The sequence below is a fragment of the Vipera ursinii genome, assembly GCF_947247035.1.
Source record: "Vipera ursinii genome assembly, chromosome: 1".
NCBI lineage: Eukaryota > Metazoa > Chordata > Lepidosauria > Squamata > Viperidae > Vipera > Vipera ursinii.
In genome coordinates, this window is record NC_139512.1 from 52,805,567 (window position 1) to 52,823,142 (window position 17,576).

Sequence of the window (17,576 nt, forward strand, 5' to 3'; positions counted from 1 at the left end):
ACCTGCCGACGTTTGGGGAGGTTTGGGCGCCTCCCCAAACGTCGGCAGGTCTCCGTTCCTCCTGCCGACGTTTGGGGAGGTTTGGGCACCTCCCCAGGTCTCCGTTCCTCCGCGCAGACCTGCTGACGTTTGGGGAGGTTTGGGCGCCTCCCCAAACCTCCCCAAACGTCGGCAGGTCTCCGTTCCTCCTGCCGACGTTTGGGGAGGTTTGGGCGCCTCCCCAAACCTCCCCAGGTCTCCGTTCCTCCGGCAGGTCTGCGCGGAGGAACGGAGACCTGGGGACGTTTGGGGAGGCGCCCAAACCTCCCCAAACGTCGGCAGGAGGAACGGAGACCTGGGGAGGTTTGGGGAGGCGCCCAAACCTCCCCAAACGTCAGCAGGTCTGCGCGGAGGAACGGAGACCTGGGGAGGTTTGGGGAGGCGCCCAAACCTCCCCAAACGTCGGCAGGAGGAACGGAGACCTGGGGAGGTTTGGGGAGGCGCCCAAACCTCCCCAAACGTCGGCAGGTCTGCGCGGAGGAACGGAGACCTGGGGAGGTTTGGGGAGGCGCCCAAACCTCCCCAAACGTCGGCAGGAGGAACGGAGACCTGGGGAGGTTTGGGGAGGCGCCCAAACCTCCCCAAACGTCGGCAGGTCTGCGCGGAGGAACGGAGACCTGGGGAGGTTTGGGGAGGCGCCCAAACCTCCCCAAACGTCGGCAGGAGGAACGGAGACCTGGGGAGGTTTGGGGAGGCGCCCAAACCTCCCCAAACGTCGGCAGGAGGAACGGAGACCTGGGGAGGTTTGGGGAGGCGCCCAAACCTCCCCAAACATCGGCAGGTCTGCGCGGAGGAACGGAGACCTGGGGAGGTTTGGGGAGGCGCCCAAACCTCCCCAAACGTCGGCAGGAGGAACGGAGACCTGGGGAGGTTTGGGGAGGCGCCCAAACCTCCCCAAACGTCGGCAGGTCTGCGCGGAGGAACGGAGACCTGGGGAGGTTTGGGGAGGCGCCCAAACCTCCCCAAACGTCGGCAGGAGGAACGGAGACCTGGGGAGGTTTGGGGAGGCGCCCAAACCTCCCCAAACGTCGGCAGGTCTGCGCGGAGGAACGGAGACCTGGGGAGGTTTGGGGAGGCGCCCAAACCTCCCCAAACGTCGGCAGGTCTGCGCGGAGCTAGGAGACCTGGGGAGGTTTGGGGAGGCGCCCAAACCTCCCCAAACGTCGGCAGGAGGAACGGAGACCTGGGGAGGTTTGGGGAGGCGCCCAAACCTCCCCAAACGTCGGCAGGTCTGCGCGGAGGAACGGAGACCTGGGGAGGTTTGGGGAGGCGCCCAAACCTCCCCAAACGTCGGCAGGAGGAACGGAGACCTGGGGAGGTTTGGGGAGGCGCCCAAACCTCCCCAAACGTCGGCAGGTCTGCGCGGAGGAACGGAGACCTGGGGAGGTTTGGGGAGGCGCCCAAACCTCCCCAAACGTCGGCAGGAGGAACGGAGACCTGCCGACGTTTGGGGAGGCGCCCAAACCTCCCCAAACGTCGGCAGGTCTGCGCGGAGGAACGGAGACCTGGGGAGGTTTGGGGAGGCGCCCAAACCTCCCCAAACGTCGGCAGGAGGAACGGAGACCTGGGGAGGTTTGGGGAGGCGCCCAAACCTCCCCAAACGTCGGCAGGAGGAACGGAGACCTGGGGAGGTTTGGGGAGGCGCCCAAACCTCCCCAAACATCGGCAGGTCTGCGCGGAGGAACGGAGACCTGGGGAGGTTTGGGGAGGCGCCCAAACCTCCCCAAACGTCGGCAGGAGGAACGGAGACCTGGGGAGGTTTGGGGAGGCGCCCAAACCTCCCCAAACGTCGGCAGGTCTGCGCGGAGGAACGGAGACCTGGGGAGGTTTGGGGAGGCGCCCAAACCTCCCCAAACGTCGGCAGGAGGAACGGAGACCTGGGGAGGTTTGGGGAGGCGCCCAAACCTCCCCAAACGTCGGCAGGTCTGCGCGGAGGAACGGAGACCTGGGGAGGTTTGGGGAGGCGCCCAAACCTCCCCAAACGTCGGCAGGTCTGCGCGGAGCTAGGAGACCTGGGGAGGTTTGGGGAGGCGCCCAAACCTCCCCAAACGTCGGCAGGAGGAACGGAGACCTGGGGAGGTTTGGGGAGGCGCCCAAACCTCCCCAAACGTCGGCAGGTCTGCGCGGAGGAACGGAGACCTGGGGAGGTTTGGGGAGGCGCCCAAACCTCCCCAAACGTCGGCAGGAGGAACGGAGACCTGGGGAGGTTTGGGGAGGCGCCCAAACCTCCCCAAACGTCGGCAGGTCTGCGCGGAGGAACGGAGACCTGGGGAGGTTTGGGGAGGCGCCCAAACCTCCCCAAACGTCGGCAGGAGGAACGGAGACCTGCCGACGTTTGGGGAGGCGCCCAAACCTCCCCAAACGTCGGCAGGTCTGCGCGGAGGAACGGAGACCTGCCGACGTTTGGGGAGGTTTGGGGAGGTGCGCGCGCACCTCCCCAAACCTCCCCAAACTTCGGCAGGTCTCCGGACGGCGGCGGCTTGGGAGAGGTGCGCGCGATCCTGGAAGCACCGAAGCCTCGGCCGCGCGCAAGTCCTCGGTAAGCTTGCTTCGCGTCTCCTGAGGGAAGGGGGGGCGACTGGAGCGGGCGTGTTTCCTCGCCTGCTGGGCGCCGCGATTTGCCCGGGGAACGCGCGGGCCCCGAATGGCAGCGTGGAGCGAGGAAGCGGACAGCCAGGGCTTCCCCGAGAGCCGCGGCCACACAGTGTATTCCTGTGTATTCAGGCTTGCAAAATGGCGGATCGAGCCTCTGCTGGCGGCAGAGGCTTGCAGAGCGCGGATCGAGCCTCCGCCAGCGGCAGAGGCTTGCAGAGCGCGGATCCAGCCTCCGCCGGTGGCGGAGGCTTGCAGAACGGCGGATCGGCTTATACTCGAGTCAACAACTTTTCCCAGTTTTTGGGGGTGAAATTGGGGGTCTCGGCTTATACTCGAGTCGGCTTATACTCAAGTATATACGGTAAATGAATCATAAAAAATATGCTACAATAACTAGGCACTTGTCAATGTATTATAAGCAATTAATTGACTAATTTTGATATTAATCACCTTGTTTACTCTCCACAAGTTGTTGACTTGACTTCAACAAGTCTATAAGCAACTCTTAAACTATAAATCAGATAGATTATAAATGTTTTAGGAATTTACAAGAACTAGATAACCTGTGACCCACTGGGTCATCCTTTCAGAAATATTTCCTTACCAGATTCCTCAATGCCATCAGAGTGACAAAGCTTCTGATGTATTATGTTCACTGGAAAAATTGGATACATTCAAAGATGTGGCTGCCTTGAAAATACCCCATGTTGAATTGTATATCAGAGTTGTATATATTTTATGACATTTTGTATCATGTCATAAACTGTTTTATGATATCTATGTCATAAAATGCTTTATAAAATTTGCCAAATTTCAATTCCATGGAGTCTGGGGTCCCGGATTTTGAACACATTCTCCAAGTTAGCCCATTTGGGGCACCTTAGTTCAAAAGATTTTGCCCTTTCATCCATTTAAAATCTGTGGGTGTATCTTTTTTTCATAGTCTCTTTTCGCAGTTTCCTTCAGTTCTGTTTATTTTCTGATTTCAATTAATTTTGATTGGTTTGTGCAGTCTCTTTGTAAAGAGTTGGATCAGTTGTTTAATTGATGTATTTTCCTGAGAAAGATTCTAAAGTAGATTAAGTTTAAAAGATGGAAACAGGATATGAGTACAATTTAATTCTACACATAGAAAAACAAGAAAGGATTATCTTATAGATAATGTTTAACAACATTTTCTGCTCTTTGGTTGCTTGGCATTTCCAGTTTGGTATGTTTTAATATATTTAATTATATACTATTGTGTCTTAATCCTTGCCATTAATCCTTTGTTATTAATCCAGTTCAAACATTTGCCCAATATAAGCATTAAGCAATATTGGATTTGTACAACTGTGTCACTTTAATAAACCGAATGCAGTCTTCTGAAAAACTATCTTCCAAAAGAAAGGAGAGATGATTTTGATCCAGACTTATAAAGCATCTGGATTTTCATCTCTTTTAGCAAACGAAATGAGAATTAACTAAGCACAGCCTAGTCCATTTTGTCATATTTTGTTTTCAGTTTTTGTGTAGTATTTGGACTGGTTGGTTATGCTTTGTGGTTATGTTTTTGTTTTATGATGTGATGATGTAAGTTGTCCATCATCTTTTGAGTGGGGCCGCCATTACAAATCTAAATAATAATAATAATAACACATCACAATTTTGCTGTCGAGGCAGTACACATTAGTGATATGCATTAGATTTTTCCTCAAGAATATCTTCATATTGCAATCTTCCATAAAATATTATGTCTTCTTCTTATATTTGTTACACAGAACGATCTATCCAGAAGACCCACATTACCAAGAATTATATATGTATTACAAAATAAAGTTTCTGTTTTCTACATTTTCACTATTTCTCTTAAAAGTACCTCTTGGTCGAATCTGTTCTGAACCAGCCCTCTTCTCGCACCCCTAATCAAAAGAAGAGTCTGGAAAGCGTCCAAGACCAAAAGGCTTCTGCCAAGTTTTAATTACACTGTTACAAGAATACAAGAGCTTGACTTCTCAAACGGAAAAGTTGCTTTCAGCAACCAGCCCCTCCCCAAACACTTCTTTTATAGAGAGCTCAGGGCGTGGTCTCCCTGTGCCTCCTCCCGAGGAGTCCCATAGCCTTTCTTTGTTTGTCCCTGCTCGTCTGCCTCCTGCGTCGGGCGTCCTTGAACAGGGCCAGCTGTGGGTCATCATCCTCCGCACTCTCGGGCTCACACAGCTGAGAAGAGGTTCCCGGCTGAGGACTCTGCAAAATCTCCAAATCATCATCAGCCGGTTCGTTTCCCTCCTCCCCCACATCTGAGTCCTCCGATACATCGGACCCGGCTGTCGGACCCACAGGCTGGCCCTGAGTCACAACAGAATCTTTGGGACATAGTTTGATTGAAAATCACAACTTTCACTGACACATTTCAGTTATTAACTTATTTGTACTTAGTAGAGCAAAATACCTATAGCCTTAGATAAAAATAAGCCTATCTAACAGCTTATTTTATATAATTTTTATAGAACACCCTGCAGAGTTAAGAGGGGAAGTTTTTGAATCAGTGAAACCAGGTCTCTCAGCATATGCCAATCAGCCTAAAAAGGTAAGACTTTCTGATGGAAAATAAATTATTTTCTTTTGGCATTAGAATGAATCATAAAGATAAACTACTGATCTCATTTTTCTATTGTTGCTTATTCTCACTGGAAAATGGTAATTCTCCAAGGTTTTTCCTATTACCTCCTCCTTAAACCTAGCTGGAGATAAAAGTGATTACAGCAGGAACATTGTATGTTCAAGGACATGTTTTGTCATTAACCAATGCTAACTTCTATCAGTCCCAATATAGGCCCATAAACAATGAGAAAATTGACTGAGATTGGGGCAAGAGAACATTGACGGGACCAGTAGTTTGCCTAGCAGCATAGGGATAGATGTCAATAAAGGTAATTGCATATACTTTAAGCTTAGATCAAGAGGAAAAATTTTAAATGTTAAGCTAAAGCCCTCAAGAATAAAATAGGCTTGGAGGAACAAATTGAAGAAGAGAAATATTTTAAAAATGTAAACTAAAGTTCTGCTCAATCCTATCAGTTTTTTGTTTTTGTTTCTGCTAATCTTTAGGGAGCTGAAACTATCAGAAAATTATTAGAGATGGCTAAAAATGCTGTTCCACCAGGTCACTGGAGCAAGACCCCCGTAGTATTGAAAGCCACTGCTGGTCTACGGTTGTTAGCGGAGCAGAAAGCTCAAGCTCTACTCTCACAAGTAATGTTGGGTTATACTACAAAATCAATGGTGCTATATAAATGTGGGGGCCTTTTTCAATCTTTTTCATTTGTGTTATGCCATGAATATGCCCCAGCTGCTTTTTAAAATACCGTATCAGACTCAATGGAAGCACTTGTAAAATCGTTGGCTATGAAAAGCACTATATCCTAGATTGATCACTTGTCCCTTGAGCACTGTTTCCATGTCCAAAACACACACAGAGAGATTGAATGAGGATGATAGGACATGAAAACTTAACTGGATATGGGATATTTTAAGTCCTCGGTTCTCTGAAGAGAGATAAAAGACACTGGGTATGTGCAATCTTGGAAAAAATTGACCAAGGGGAGATTTGATATTTTTCAAGTGTTTGAAGGGATGTCACATAAAATAATTCTATGACCTGTTTTTTTTCTTTGTCCTAGATTACAGGACATAGAATATTACTCTTAAATTCTAGGAAGGCAGATAATTGGATGAATGTGAGAAAAATAATAGTAAGAGCAGTTCAACAGTGGAATCAGTTAATGAGGAAAGGGGTGAGCTCCCTTTTGCTGGATGTGTTGTAGTTGCATGGACAACCAAAGGTCAGGAATGAGTTACTTGAGATTCCTGCACTGAGCAAGAAATTGAACTCGGTAGCCTAATGGCTTCATTCAACTCTTTATGATTTTACAGCTATTTCTTCTATAGGTCTATATTAAGAAATGCAGAAAGCAATCCAGTTTTAATGGTAGTTTTAGAAGTTGAATGAAACCATTTAACCTGAGGCTGATTTTACATTCCCCTGCTTTTTGTAGAAGAAAGTTGCATAATTTGCATACTTCTGTTTGTGAATGATTCCAATTCTAGGAAAATCACTTCTTTTTTCCCCCCACAGGTCAGAATGGTCTTTGAGGATTCACCATTTTTAGTTCCTGATAATAGTGTTAGCATAATGGATGGATCTTATGAAGGTGCGTCCTACCGTACAAATAAGGAAACTGAGGCATAGAGAAATCACTAGGGAAGTAAGAGGGAAAGAAGGGTTTCTCAGAACAGGATAAAATATGATGATGTTGCTTTTAAGGCAACCAAGATTACAATATCCTAGGGAAACAGGATTCTGTATACAGGAAAATGATAAAGTTCCTTGGCTGCATTAGTAACATATTACTAGATGAAAAATAGATTCAACTAGTTCTAATGTCCATATGGAGTTTACAATTATAACACATCATAGCAAAGGATAAATTTAGATAGCAATGTCATAATGAATAAGCATTTATTTTATTTTGCTATTTATACACCCCCTTATTCTACAATGACTTTAGTTGGTTAACTATAATAGCATGCAAATAAAATACCAAATAAAACAAATAACAGCTCAATGCTAAATAAAACACTTCTATCAAAAACTAAAATTATGATTTTTAAAAAATCAACTATTAGCACCCTTCACATACAGGCAACGTATGAAGACTTTTTTAAAAAAAAATAGTTTTCACTGTGATCTTGAAGGTCATCAGTGTAACATTTGATAAGAGAAATGGACTTGAGGAGAACCAGTACAAAGGAGTAGTCCATGACCAATAAGATCTCCTTCTGTGCTATACATAACTCTTGAAATGTGGGAACCCAATACGCCCTAAATCAAACAAATAGGATAAGCAGACACTTAAAACCAGCACCCTGAACTTTATTTGAGATCCTACTAACCAGTATTGTATGATTACAACAGCTCTCAAATGCCAATAGGCAAGCTGCTACATTCAAAACAATTCCAGTTTCAGAGTAGTTTTCAAGGAGAATAGCATGTAAAGTCCATACACTATGCAAGTCTATTTAATTCTCCTAATCATAATTGTTTTGTATTGCCTTTTTTACTTTTCATCATATTGTAAGCAGCCCAGAGTCGTTTCAGTAAGATGTAAGGCATAATAAACAAACACATACATACATACACACACACATACACACCTCCAGCCTAGAAGTGATAGGGACATGATTAGCCCTCCTGCTCTAAACAGAGGCTGAGCCCTATGGTACCCCTACTGCTCATTCTCCAGCATCACTAATTAGAACTTCTCACTTAGGAAGAAGTGAAACCAAGTGTAAAGCAGTGCCATCTACCTCCAACCTCATTATCAATTATATCAAAAGCCATTAAAGATCTAATAGAAAGGCTGCAGGTTATCCATTTGAGCAACCAATGCAGTTTCCATCCCATACTCATGAACCTTCTTTTCTACCAACTTTCTCAAAAAGAAAGATTGGAAACTGGGCAGAAGTTGTCTAATAGGAACAGACTGAGGGTTTTTTTGGGGTTGTTGTTGTGTTTTTGGGAAGGAGCACACCACCATTTCTTTCCAGGCAGTCAGATCAAAACTTTCTCCCAAAGAAACCTCAGTCACTTGAACCTAGTTAAACAATTTGGCTTTACCCAATTATATGGAGAACTACAGTATGAAGTGGGTTTACTTTTTAATTTAGTATCACATATTCATCTAAGCTTAGTTCAGCTGAATGTCCTTAATCCAGACATTTATTTAGCTGAGTAAAGTGACCTAACTTGGCAATTAGTTAAAAATGTCATTTGGAGTTGGTTTCAGTAAAATTATGCAATAAATTTGCAGTGTTTACAGAATGCTAGGAAACCTGATGGGAAAGTACAGGAACTGGAACAAAAAAAGAAGACTGGGTACATTTTAGATGGAGAAACAGTAATGAAAGTTAAGAGAACATCTCCTGACCCCAACCCCCAACTGATGTGAAAAGGTTGAGAAGCCAAACAGTGAATGAAATGATAAGTCTGTTTGGAAAACTACTGATAATTACTGATCAGCAGAAATGCAGAGCCTGCAATAATCCTTTGTAGTCTATAGATAGATGGATTTTCAGTAGCTTTTTCTTTCTCTTGCAGGTATTTTAGCCTGGATCACTGTGAATTTTTTGACAGGTATTTACTGTGGCATGTTTCTGTTTTAACAGATAGAATCCACAGAAATTGAATAGGAAGCCTATTAATAGTAGGAGAGTCATCCATTATGTCTGTTCTGTCTTGCTAAAACCCTCCCAGAACAGTGTGTGGTTTTTTTTGTGGGTTTTTTTCCTGTATATGGGTACTGTTTGAATTTTTGCAATGTTTTCTGCAGGGCAGTTGTATGGCCAAGACCAGCGGACAGTTGGAACTCTGGATCTGGGAGGAGCTTCAACTCAGATAACGTTCCTGCCACAGCTGGAGGTGAGGAGATAAAATAGGCTGCAGGTTCTGTATTTTGGATAATCTTTATGTCCATTGTCACTTACAGCCTTGATATCTTCCTTAACAGAACAAATGCCTTTCTAATACTGTACTTCAGATAACCCAAATACTCTTTTCTATCATATTCAAAATTCATAGAAAGGAAACCACATGGCTTCACTCAGGACACTAAAGTGTTGTGGGTTTATTGAATATTGGTTTGGCTCATGAACACAGTCAGTTATGAAACATGGTATGTAAACAATGGCTGGATCAACACAATACCAAAATATAGGTTGTTCTCAATTTACAACTGGTCTTTTAGTGATCATTCGAACTTACAATCTACCTGAAAAGGGGAATTTACCACTCAGATATGATGGGGGCTGCATTCACATGACTATACTTTGGGTGCTTGGCTACATTTATAGTTGTTTGTGTCTTGCAGTGACATAAGTGCATTTTATTTCAGCGTTTGCCGAAAACTGGTAGTTACTGCTAGTTTTTGGCAAAACGGCAGAGCAAACCATTGGTTCACTTAACAACCATGGCATTTGTTTTATGACCACTGTGTTTTCTTAACCATTGCAAAAAACACAAAATTCAGTTGTGTGTGTGACCAAACCTGTTTTATGATTCCTGCAACTGATGGACGTAATGAGCAGGCTTCATTATGTTTGTAACTTGAGGACTACCCTGAAATAACATGGTTGTTTTGTGCCCGGTAGCTACCACTGTTCAGACTGCCTGTTTCTATGAATCAAATGAATAGAAGCAGGCCCCACCTCTACATAGCATAAAGTTATACACAGTGTTTCTGCATCTTTAATTGCTTATTTAATCTCTATATGAATTTGTGTACAAATTCTAAACAAGAAAACAGTAATTTTTTTGTAGAAGTAGGGATATAGTTGAGTGGAGCAGTAAGGTATTTTTTTTTAAGTGTAAAGTTAGAGGCCCCAAAAGGTAATTGGCAATTAGCCAGATTTGGCAGTGAACAAATGCTTTTACCTTTCTTACCTGTCTGGTTGTGATTGTAAGCTTCTATCTGTTTTCAACAATGATGGGGCCCTTTAAGCAGCTGTCTGAAATGAAGATAATTCACTCTTCCAGTGCAAAGAAAGGCTGTAAAAAAAGCACCTCTGAATATTGCCAGCTAGCAGTTTCAACTGTGAGAAACACTGTTAAGAAATGAAAGCTACATAGAGCTTGAAGACAAGAAAAAAATCTCTGCTGGATCTGCAAAAAAATTGCAGACCTTACAGGAGAGTAAACATTAACTAATACTGCAGTGGATGTCTACAAAAACAGCCTAGCTTATATGAATATGATCTACACAGCAGTATTGCCAGATTCTCTGTCCTCATCTAGAACAGCCTTCTCAACAGTAGTTCTGGAGAACTCTAGGGCTCCACCTTACAAGGTCACCAGAGGTTCCACAAATTACTGTGATTAAAGGAAATGTTTTAACTTTTCATGTTGCACAATGCAAGCTGCAGATATAATCTTTAGGTTGGAGTTCAGGTATTTCAAGGGTTCCTCCAGGGTAAAAAAGTTTGAACTAGAGAAACAAAACTGCCATTTGAAGTGAGGCCCCAGGTTGAGCTCTCCGGGGCCGCCTGAGCTGAGAGTTTGGGCGGCTGAAGGATTGAGCCCCCCCGAAGCCTGGGTTGCTCCGAGCTGCGCAGCGCCTCTGCTCCGGGATTTTTGGAGCAGAGCCAGGCGTTAGCAACCACCCCTGCCAAAAGGAAATACTTCTGATTATCAAGATGCAGGCAGAGCGGTACAGGAGGTCAAGGTGAAGTGGACTCTTTATTTTTACTCTCTAGCTCAATGGATTTTATAGCCTTAAAGTGAAAGTGCGCAATAAGTGAAAGTGGGGGAAGATGGCGGCTAAAACTTCTAAAGCTCTTCGGAATGCGGGGTCTTCCCTGGGGCAAGAGACCTCATTGCAAGCTTTGCTTCCTCCTGCGTCTCCCCCGGTATTGATGCTTAAGGATTTACAAGATGCTCTTGGAAAGCATGCACAATTGATGTCTGATATGATGGATGAAAAGTTGAAAAAGCTGGAGGAGAAAATGGAGGAGAAAATGGAGAAATTGGAGAAGAAGATGGAAGAGAAGTTGAGAGCAATGAGGGTGGACATCTTGTCTATGGTTGAATCCGTAGCTGAATGTGTGCAACAGCTGGATGTAAAAGTGGAGGATCTCAGTCAAAAGAACTCTATATTAGAAGCAAAGGTATTAGAAAATAAAAATATAAGGGATAAAATGGACGGAGAATTGAGCCTTGTTCAGTATCATCAGATGCAGTATGCTATTAGAATCAGGGGTTTAAAGGAGAATGGTAAAGAAGATTTAAAGCAGCTGATTTCTGAGGCTCTGGAAGGGGTACTGGGCCAGCCAGCATCTGAAATTGAGGGAAATATGGACAAAGTTTTTCGTGTAAATTCATGGATTGCAAGACAGAGGAAGTTACCCAGAGATGTGGTGGTCTATTTTACAAAGAGAGTAATTAGAGATGAAGTCATTCAAGCTGCTTATGATACTAAATTGGTAGTGGCTGAGCAAGAAGTTTTGGTTTTAAAAGAGATCCCTCCGAAGATCCTAAGGAGAAGGAAAGATTTTGCATTTCTAGTACAGGAATTTAAGAAATGTGATATTAAGTTTAGATGGGAGATTCCAGTTGGATTGGTGGCGACGCACGAAGGTAAAAGACATTGTTTGGTTACTGTGGCTCAGGCACGTGATTTTTATAGTAATGTGTTAAAAGCAACCCCCCTATCATTTTTGGAAGCTGCAAAAGGATATGGTGTGGGAAAGCTTCAAGATGTTGCAGATAGGCAGACAGAGGACAATGGTGTTGGAGGGGATCAAGTCACAGTCTCATCGGTTGCTGCAGGAGGCCAGAAGATGACGCGTGCCGCCCTAAGAAGAGCGAGACGAGAGCAAGAGCAAGACCAGCAGAAAGTTATGGAATCTCCAAAGCGTGCTTACAGTGAAGATGTGGGAGAGGAGCGGTCTAAAGAAGTTTTGGGGGTCATGACAGATGTGCTCCAAAAGTTTTGGGGCGTTAAGATTGCTGATTAAATTTTTAAATTAGAATGTCAATGGAGTAAAATTATTATAGAGGAGAAAGAAAGTTTTTTTTTTAATATTTTACACAATTTAAGATTGATGTTATTTGCTTGCTAGAAAAGTATATTAGGGTTATGGACTTAAAGTATGTGTTGAACTAAGAATGGGTACGCAAGCTCCTAATTAATAACAAGTTGTCTTAGAGACTGCCTAAATCTTTTTTTATATACTCTTTTTATTTGAACTCAAGGAGGATTTGGAACTGCGAGACATTTGGCGTGATATATACAAGAACTATTTTTGATCATAGTTTAGTTTGGTCGGAGATTATTAAGATTAACAGAGATAGGCGCTTTTGGCGCGTAACTGAGAATTTGTTTGGAAATTAGAGAAAGGTGGGAGAATGCAAATAGCAGGTGAAAGTTTCTTTTTCTTTTTTTTTTGAAATTAATATGAATAAGGACTGGGATTAAGAAAATTTATTTTGAGTAAAGTTCTTTTTCTGTTTTCCTCTTTCTTTTTTGCTTTATTTGTAATATTAATATTGTTTGTATTCATTTTATATGAGCTAGAGGGAGATAGAATTTATAGTTTATTGTTGATAACATAGGGGTGTTTATGTTTGTTTTTCAATTTTATACCCTGTATTTAGCTCTGGGAAGTCGGGGGGGGGAGGAGGGAATGGGGGAGAGGGATAGGGAGGGTTGGATAGGGGTGGGGGAGGGGGGGATTAAAGTCAAAATGTATTGTAAAACTTTTTAAATAAAAAAAAAACTGCCATTATCTGACCACAACCACATTTGGAGAGCCATTTTGAGAAAAAAAGGTGAAGCGTTTGAAGAAACGAATACATTGCCAGTGCTAAACACAGAGATGCCTCTATTACTTTGTGGGGTTATGTGGCACCAGTGCCACATGAAACATTGTGCAAGTGAACAGAAGAATGAAATTGACTAGGTAGCAACATATCTTAAAAACTAATATTCCACAATATTAACACTTAGGATTTGGATTGGGCTTTCAATTATCACAATTAAATATATTGAAAATCTTTCAGGAGATTTCAGAGATGCAATATTTCTTAATTGAAAGATTTCTCCAAGGTAGAACGGAAAAGAAATCTAAAAGCAAAATTAGAAGAACTCTTATTTGGCTGCAGGAAATGTTTGGAAACTATTGTTTTTGCTCAAAGAGATATTACAAAGTCCTAACTATTAGGGCAGGGGTAGGCAACCTTGGCTCTTTTATGACTCGTGTATTCCAGCATGGCTGGCTCAGGAATTCTGGGAGTTGAAGTCCACAAGTCATAAAAGAGCCAAGGTTGCCTACCTCTGTATTAGGGTGTCCAAACTGTTCAGCCACATTCACTGATCTCATAAATGTTGTGTATGTAAACAACTGCACAAAATAATGAATATGCATTCAAGGAGGAAAGCCTTTTGTGCCTTGGGTCCTGCCAGAGATCAAATTGGCCCTGATCCTGCTGGCTTTCTAAACACCTTAAAAACATGTTTCTCTCAACAGAGATGGGAACTGGGAAAGTGCTACAACTGGCACTGTCAGTTGGTATCACATTTGTAGATGTGATTACCTCAGCTGTGAATTTGATGAATTTTTATGGTTTTTAATAGGTTTTTGTATTAGTAAAATAATTTTAAAAACCACCATGATAAACATTTTTTAAATTGTGTTATTTGGTTATTTTATATGGTTTTAACTGTTTGCAAGCCCAGCGACCCACATAGGCATAGAGATACACACACACACACACACACACACACACATACACACACGCACACGATAGGTGGTTATATACATTAGAATAATAATTCATAATGTAATAATAAATAGGAAGTCAAATAGTTAGGAAGTCAGGGAGAGAATAAATAAATAAAGTTAGATTTGACACAAGGTATATATCAATATATCTCTGAAGGATATGTTTTGGGAACTTGGTCACTAAAAATGTAGCATATGAAGCTGGAGAATCTACAAATCTGCAGTCTATATTGTGCAGTAGAAGATGTCAGGGAATTATATAAATTATACAAAAACACAATTTTTTGCAATAGTAAAGAATTTGTTGAAATCAATTTTTACTGATGTTGAAAGGTATCATTCATCCAGTAGTGCTTGGTCAATATATATTAAAAAGTGCCTCTGAAATAACAATTCCTGTATGATTACTTTTCATTCTCATAATTTTTAGGAAACTTTAACCCAAACACCAGTGGACTTTCTTACCTCATTTCAAATGTTCAACAGCACATATAAGCTTTACACACACAGGTAAGTGAGAAAATAAACACAAATTCTAAGATATTATTGCTTTGTTTCTGAAAAAATCCTCTAAATCATTTGTATCATTCAGGTAGTAAGTCAAATCTTTGCTTATTATCAGAATAATTGATTCTAGATAAATTACCTTTCTCACATTATACACAATAATTTGTGCTTTACTGTAAAAGAGCCATATGCTGTTATTTTGGCACTGAGGTTTTAGAAAGCAACAAGAAAGTTATTTGGCATAATATAATTTATATCCAAATTTGTAAAATGTTCATACATTGCCTTGGTTATTAATTATCTGTTCCTTGTCCTCCCATATAGCTATTTGGGGCTTGGGCTGAAAGCTGCTCGGTTGGCAACATTAGGAGCTTTGAATTTGGAAGGTATGGTCAGACAAAATAACTATTCTATCTGCAGCCCAGAAATTCATATTTATTTTGGCTATTGGCTAATGCTTGCTCTATTCTTATTAGAAGTGAATTGCTAAGAATATTGAAACCACGTATCTCCAACACAGTATTTTTGTATGAGGAGGAAAGTTGACGCATTGTAGGTTTGCAATGGGCTACTTGCAATCCATGGCCTGCATGGAACCCGCCCCCAAACTCCAGAGTTCTAGCCAACTGACCCCTTATCCACCAATTCATGCTAATAGCGTTTGACACCAACTCACAGTTTTTCAGTGCTTAGTGGAATTTCTTCTGTCTTGTCCTTTCTCTCAGAGATTTCTTCTTTTTGGGTTAATGGCCAGCATTAAAACTCTTGCACCTTTTTTACATGTCCTAAATCTTACTGGGCCTCTATACTTCTTGTCTTCTCTTTTGGACCATCCTCTCCTTCAGATGGCTGCTGTACTTAGTTTGCTGGTGGATGCAGAGCTCCAAAACATGTGTCTACTCCCATAACTGTGTCAGGATTTCTACTGTATTGGCAACTGTGTCATGCTGTTGCTAGGGAGAAGCTTAAATGGGAAAGAAAGAAGGCATGTATTCCAAGCAGACTGCTCTTCCCCTCCCCCCCAGCAACACTCCTGAACTGGATCCTTGACTTACAAACACTTACAAATTGCTCCATGACCCCCAGGATGTGCCCAAAATATCCCCCTCCCTCCAACAGTCCAAGAGCCACTGGTCTAGTGAGTAAAGCATCTTCCATAGGAAAATGAGTGAGGTCTTCACTTCCACTTTTCCCACCCAGGTTCATATGTTTGCAATTAAAACCAAATTAAAAGTGTGTGTGCGCACGTGTTTGTGTTTATAAACCAATTTTCCTCTTCCAAATTTTCTCCTGAAGCGCTTGGACAGACATTCAGAAGTTCTTGTCTGCCAAAAGAGCTGGAAGCAGAATGGTATTTTGGTGGAGTAAAATACCAGTATGGCGGCAACACAGAAGGTAATGTAAAAGGATACTGCTTTCTAGGAAAGTTTTTTTTTAAATGAACTAGTGGGTATATTCATAAAAGAAACAAAACCAGAAATGAGGCTATACGAAGACTGTAGTCTTAAGGGAAGAACTGTAATTTATGACTCATGTCCTGCTTATACTTGTGTCTTTATTCTGATAGGTGAAACTGGATTTGAACCTTGTTATTCTGAAGTATTGAAGGTTGTACAAGGAAAATTGCATCAACCAGATGAGATTCAGAGAAGTTCCTTTTATGCCTTTTCCTATTATTATGATCGGGCTGTGGACACTGACCTGATAGGTGAATAGTAAATGTTTGAAAATTTGGAGGTGAACACTATAACCTCCAGAAGCAATTTACATATTTTTTTACTCAATATCAAGATAAAATATCAGTGGGGATTACTCCAGTGTTAACTGTGACTTGGACGGCCATATAAATTGTATTAATAAATTATAAAATTATACAAACAACAACTAATATATGAATCTGATAAACAGGTAAGGCAACAGCAGACAAAATCATCAGCTAGAAGCAAGGTTAATATTAACTAATTAACCAGTGTAAAATAGATAAATCTTTTAAACTTTCCAAAAGGATAGCAAAAGGTGTGTTTTGAAAACTAACAGCCCTTTAGAAACAGCCATTACATTTGCTAATCTCATAGCTGTCGAAAGAGCAGGGCTGCAAGTGACTTCCTTGGCTACAAGGGCAATGGCTGAGGGAAGAGGGGAAGGGAAGATAGTGATTGGGAGAGGGGCAATGAAATATGCTACATTGGGACCATCTAAAGCAGCTGCACTGAGAGAGAAAAGAGGAGAAGTAGACTTTTTTCAACTGAGAAACCTATTTTAAAAGGAAGCTATAGGGCACTGGTGTCAAACTCGATTGCGTCACATGACATGGCATGACTTTTTTGCCTTTGCGGAGCTGGGGTGGGCATGGCCTGCGTGTGACTCATCTGGCCTGCGGGCTGCCAGTTTGACTCCCGTGCTTAAGGCTCTAGGGCTAGGCAGAAATAAATAGGAAGGGTTACTGCTCTGTGTGTAAGAGACTTATGGAGAATGGATAGTCCTAGGGGCACAAAGTGGTGCCCACCCTGCTAAAGAAAAATACATAACCAAGGCTGCATCATTCCAAAATTTTAATATGATGTAAAGAAAAAGCTATACATTAAAGGGGAATGATCGTACTTAAATTTAATTTTAAAGTAAATTTTGATATTTTTTTTGGCCTTTTGATATGTTCAGTTTCACCCAGAAAAGTTTCCCCTGCATTATGGGAAGAAAATGTGAAAGAGAACTAATGCAAGAAATGTGTCCTTTTGCAGTTGTAATTCAAAAACCTTTTTTTAAAAATGATCATTATTCATATTTTAATTGATCTGGAAGTACTGTACAATTTGAAATACAGACATCATGTCACAGCCATAGTTTTTACAGTAACTTTTTCTTAGTCATGATAACTTTAACCTTTTGTCATTTCAGATTATGAGAAAGGTGGTGTTTTACGTGTGAGAGACTTTGAAAGAAAAGCCAAACAAGGTAAGATGAGTTTGACTTTGTCTAGATTCCTTCTAGTTAGTTTACTACCAATTTGAAATAATTTACTTTTTTTGTTTTTATTTGGCTATCTTGTGTTTACAGATTTTTAATCAATTAACTGTTATGTTTAGAATGTTTAAACTTGAAATAGCAATATAATTATTTGT

The 17,576-nt window shown here is 42.1% G+C and overlaps 1 protein-coding gene across 3 annotated transcripts in view; it reads left to right on the top strand.

The window, feature by feature from the left end:
* Positions 1–17,576, top strand: part of ENTPD5 (ectonucleoside triphosphate diphosphohydrolase 5 (inactive)) — a 35,568-nt gene that overhangs the window by 12,475 nt on the left and 5,517 nt on the right. For all 3 annotated transcript variants that reach the window (XR_014491005.1, XM_083350867.1, XM_083350866.1), the window contains 10 exons: positions 5,124–5,203; positions 5,725–5,868; positions 6,752–6,827; positions 8,774–8,809; positions 9,006–9,094; positions 14,381–14,460; positions 14,782–14,843; positions 15,754–15,852; positions 16,025–16,165; positions 17,353–17,409. Coding sequence is in view for 2 of the 3 variants with exons in the window: in XM_083350867.1 (XP_083206993.1) it covers positions 5,124–5,203; positions 5,725–5,868; positions 6,752–6,827; positions 8,774–8,809; positions 9,006–9,094; positions 14,381–14,460; positions 14,782–14,843; positions 15,754–15,852; positions 16,025–16,165; positions 17,353–17,409 (864 nt within the window). In the remaining variant the exon portion in view is untranslated. The remainder of the gene's footprint in view (positions 1–5,123; positions 5,204–5,724; positions 5,869–6,751; positions 6,828–8,773; positions 8,810–9,005; positions 9,095–14,380; positions 14,461–14,781; positions 14,844–15,753; positions 15,853–16,024; positions 16,166–17,352; positions 17,410–17,576) is intronic.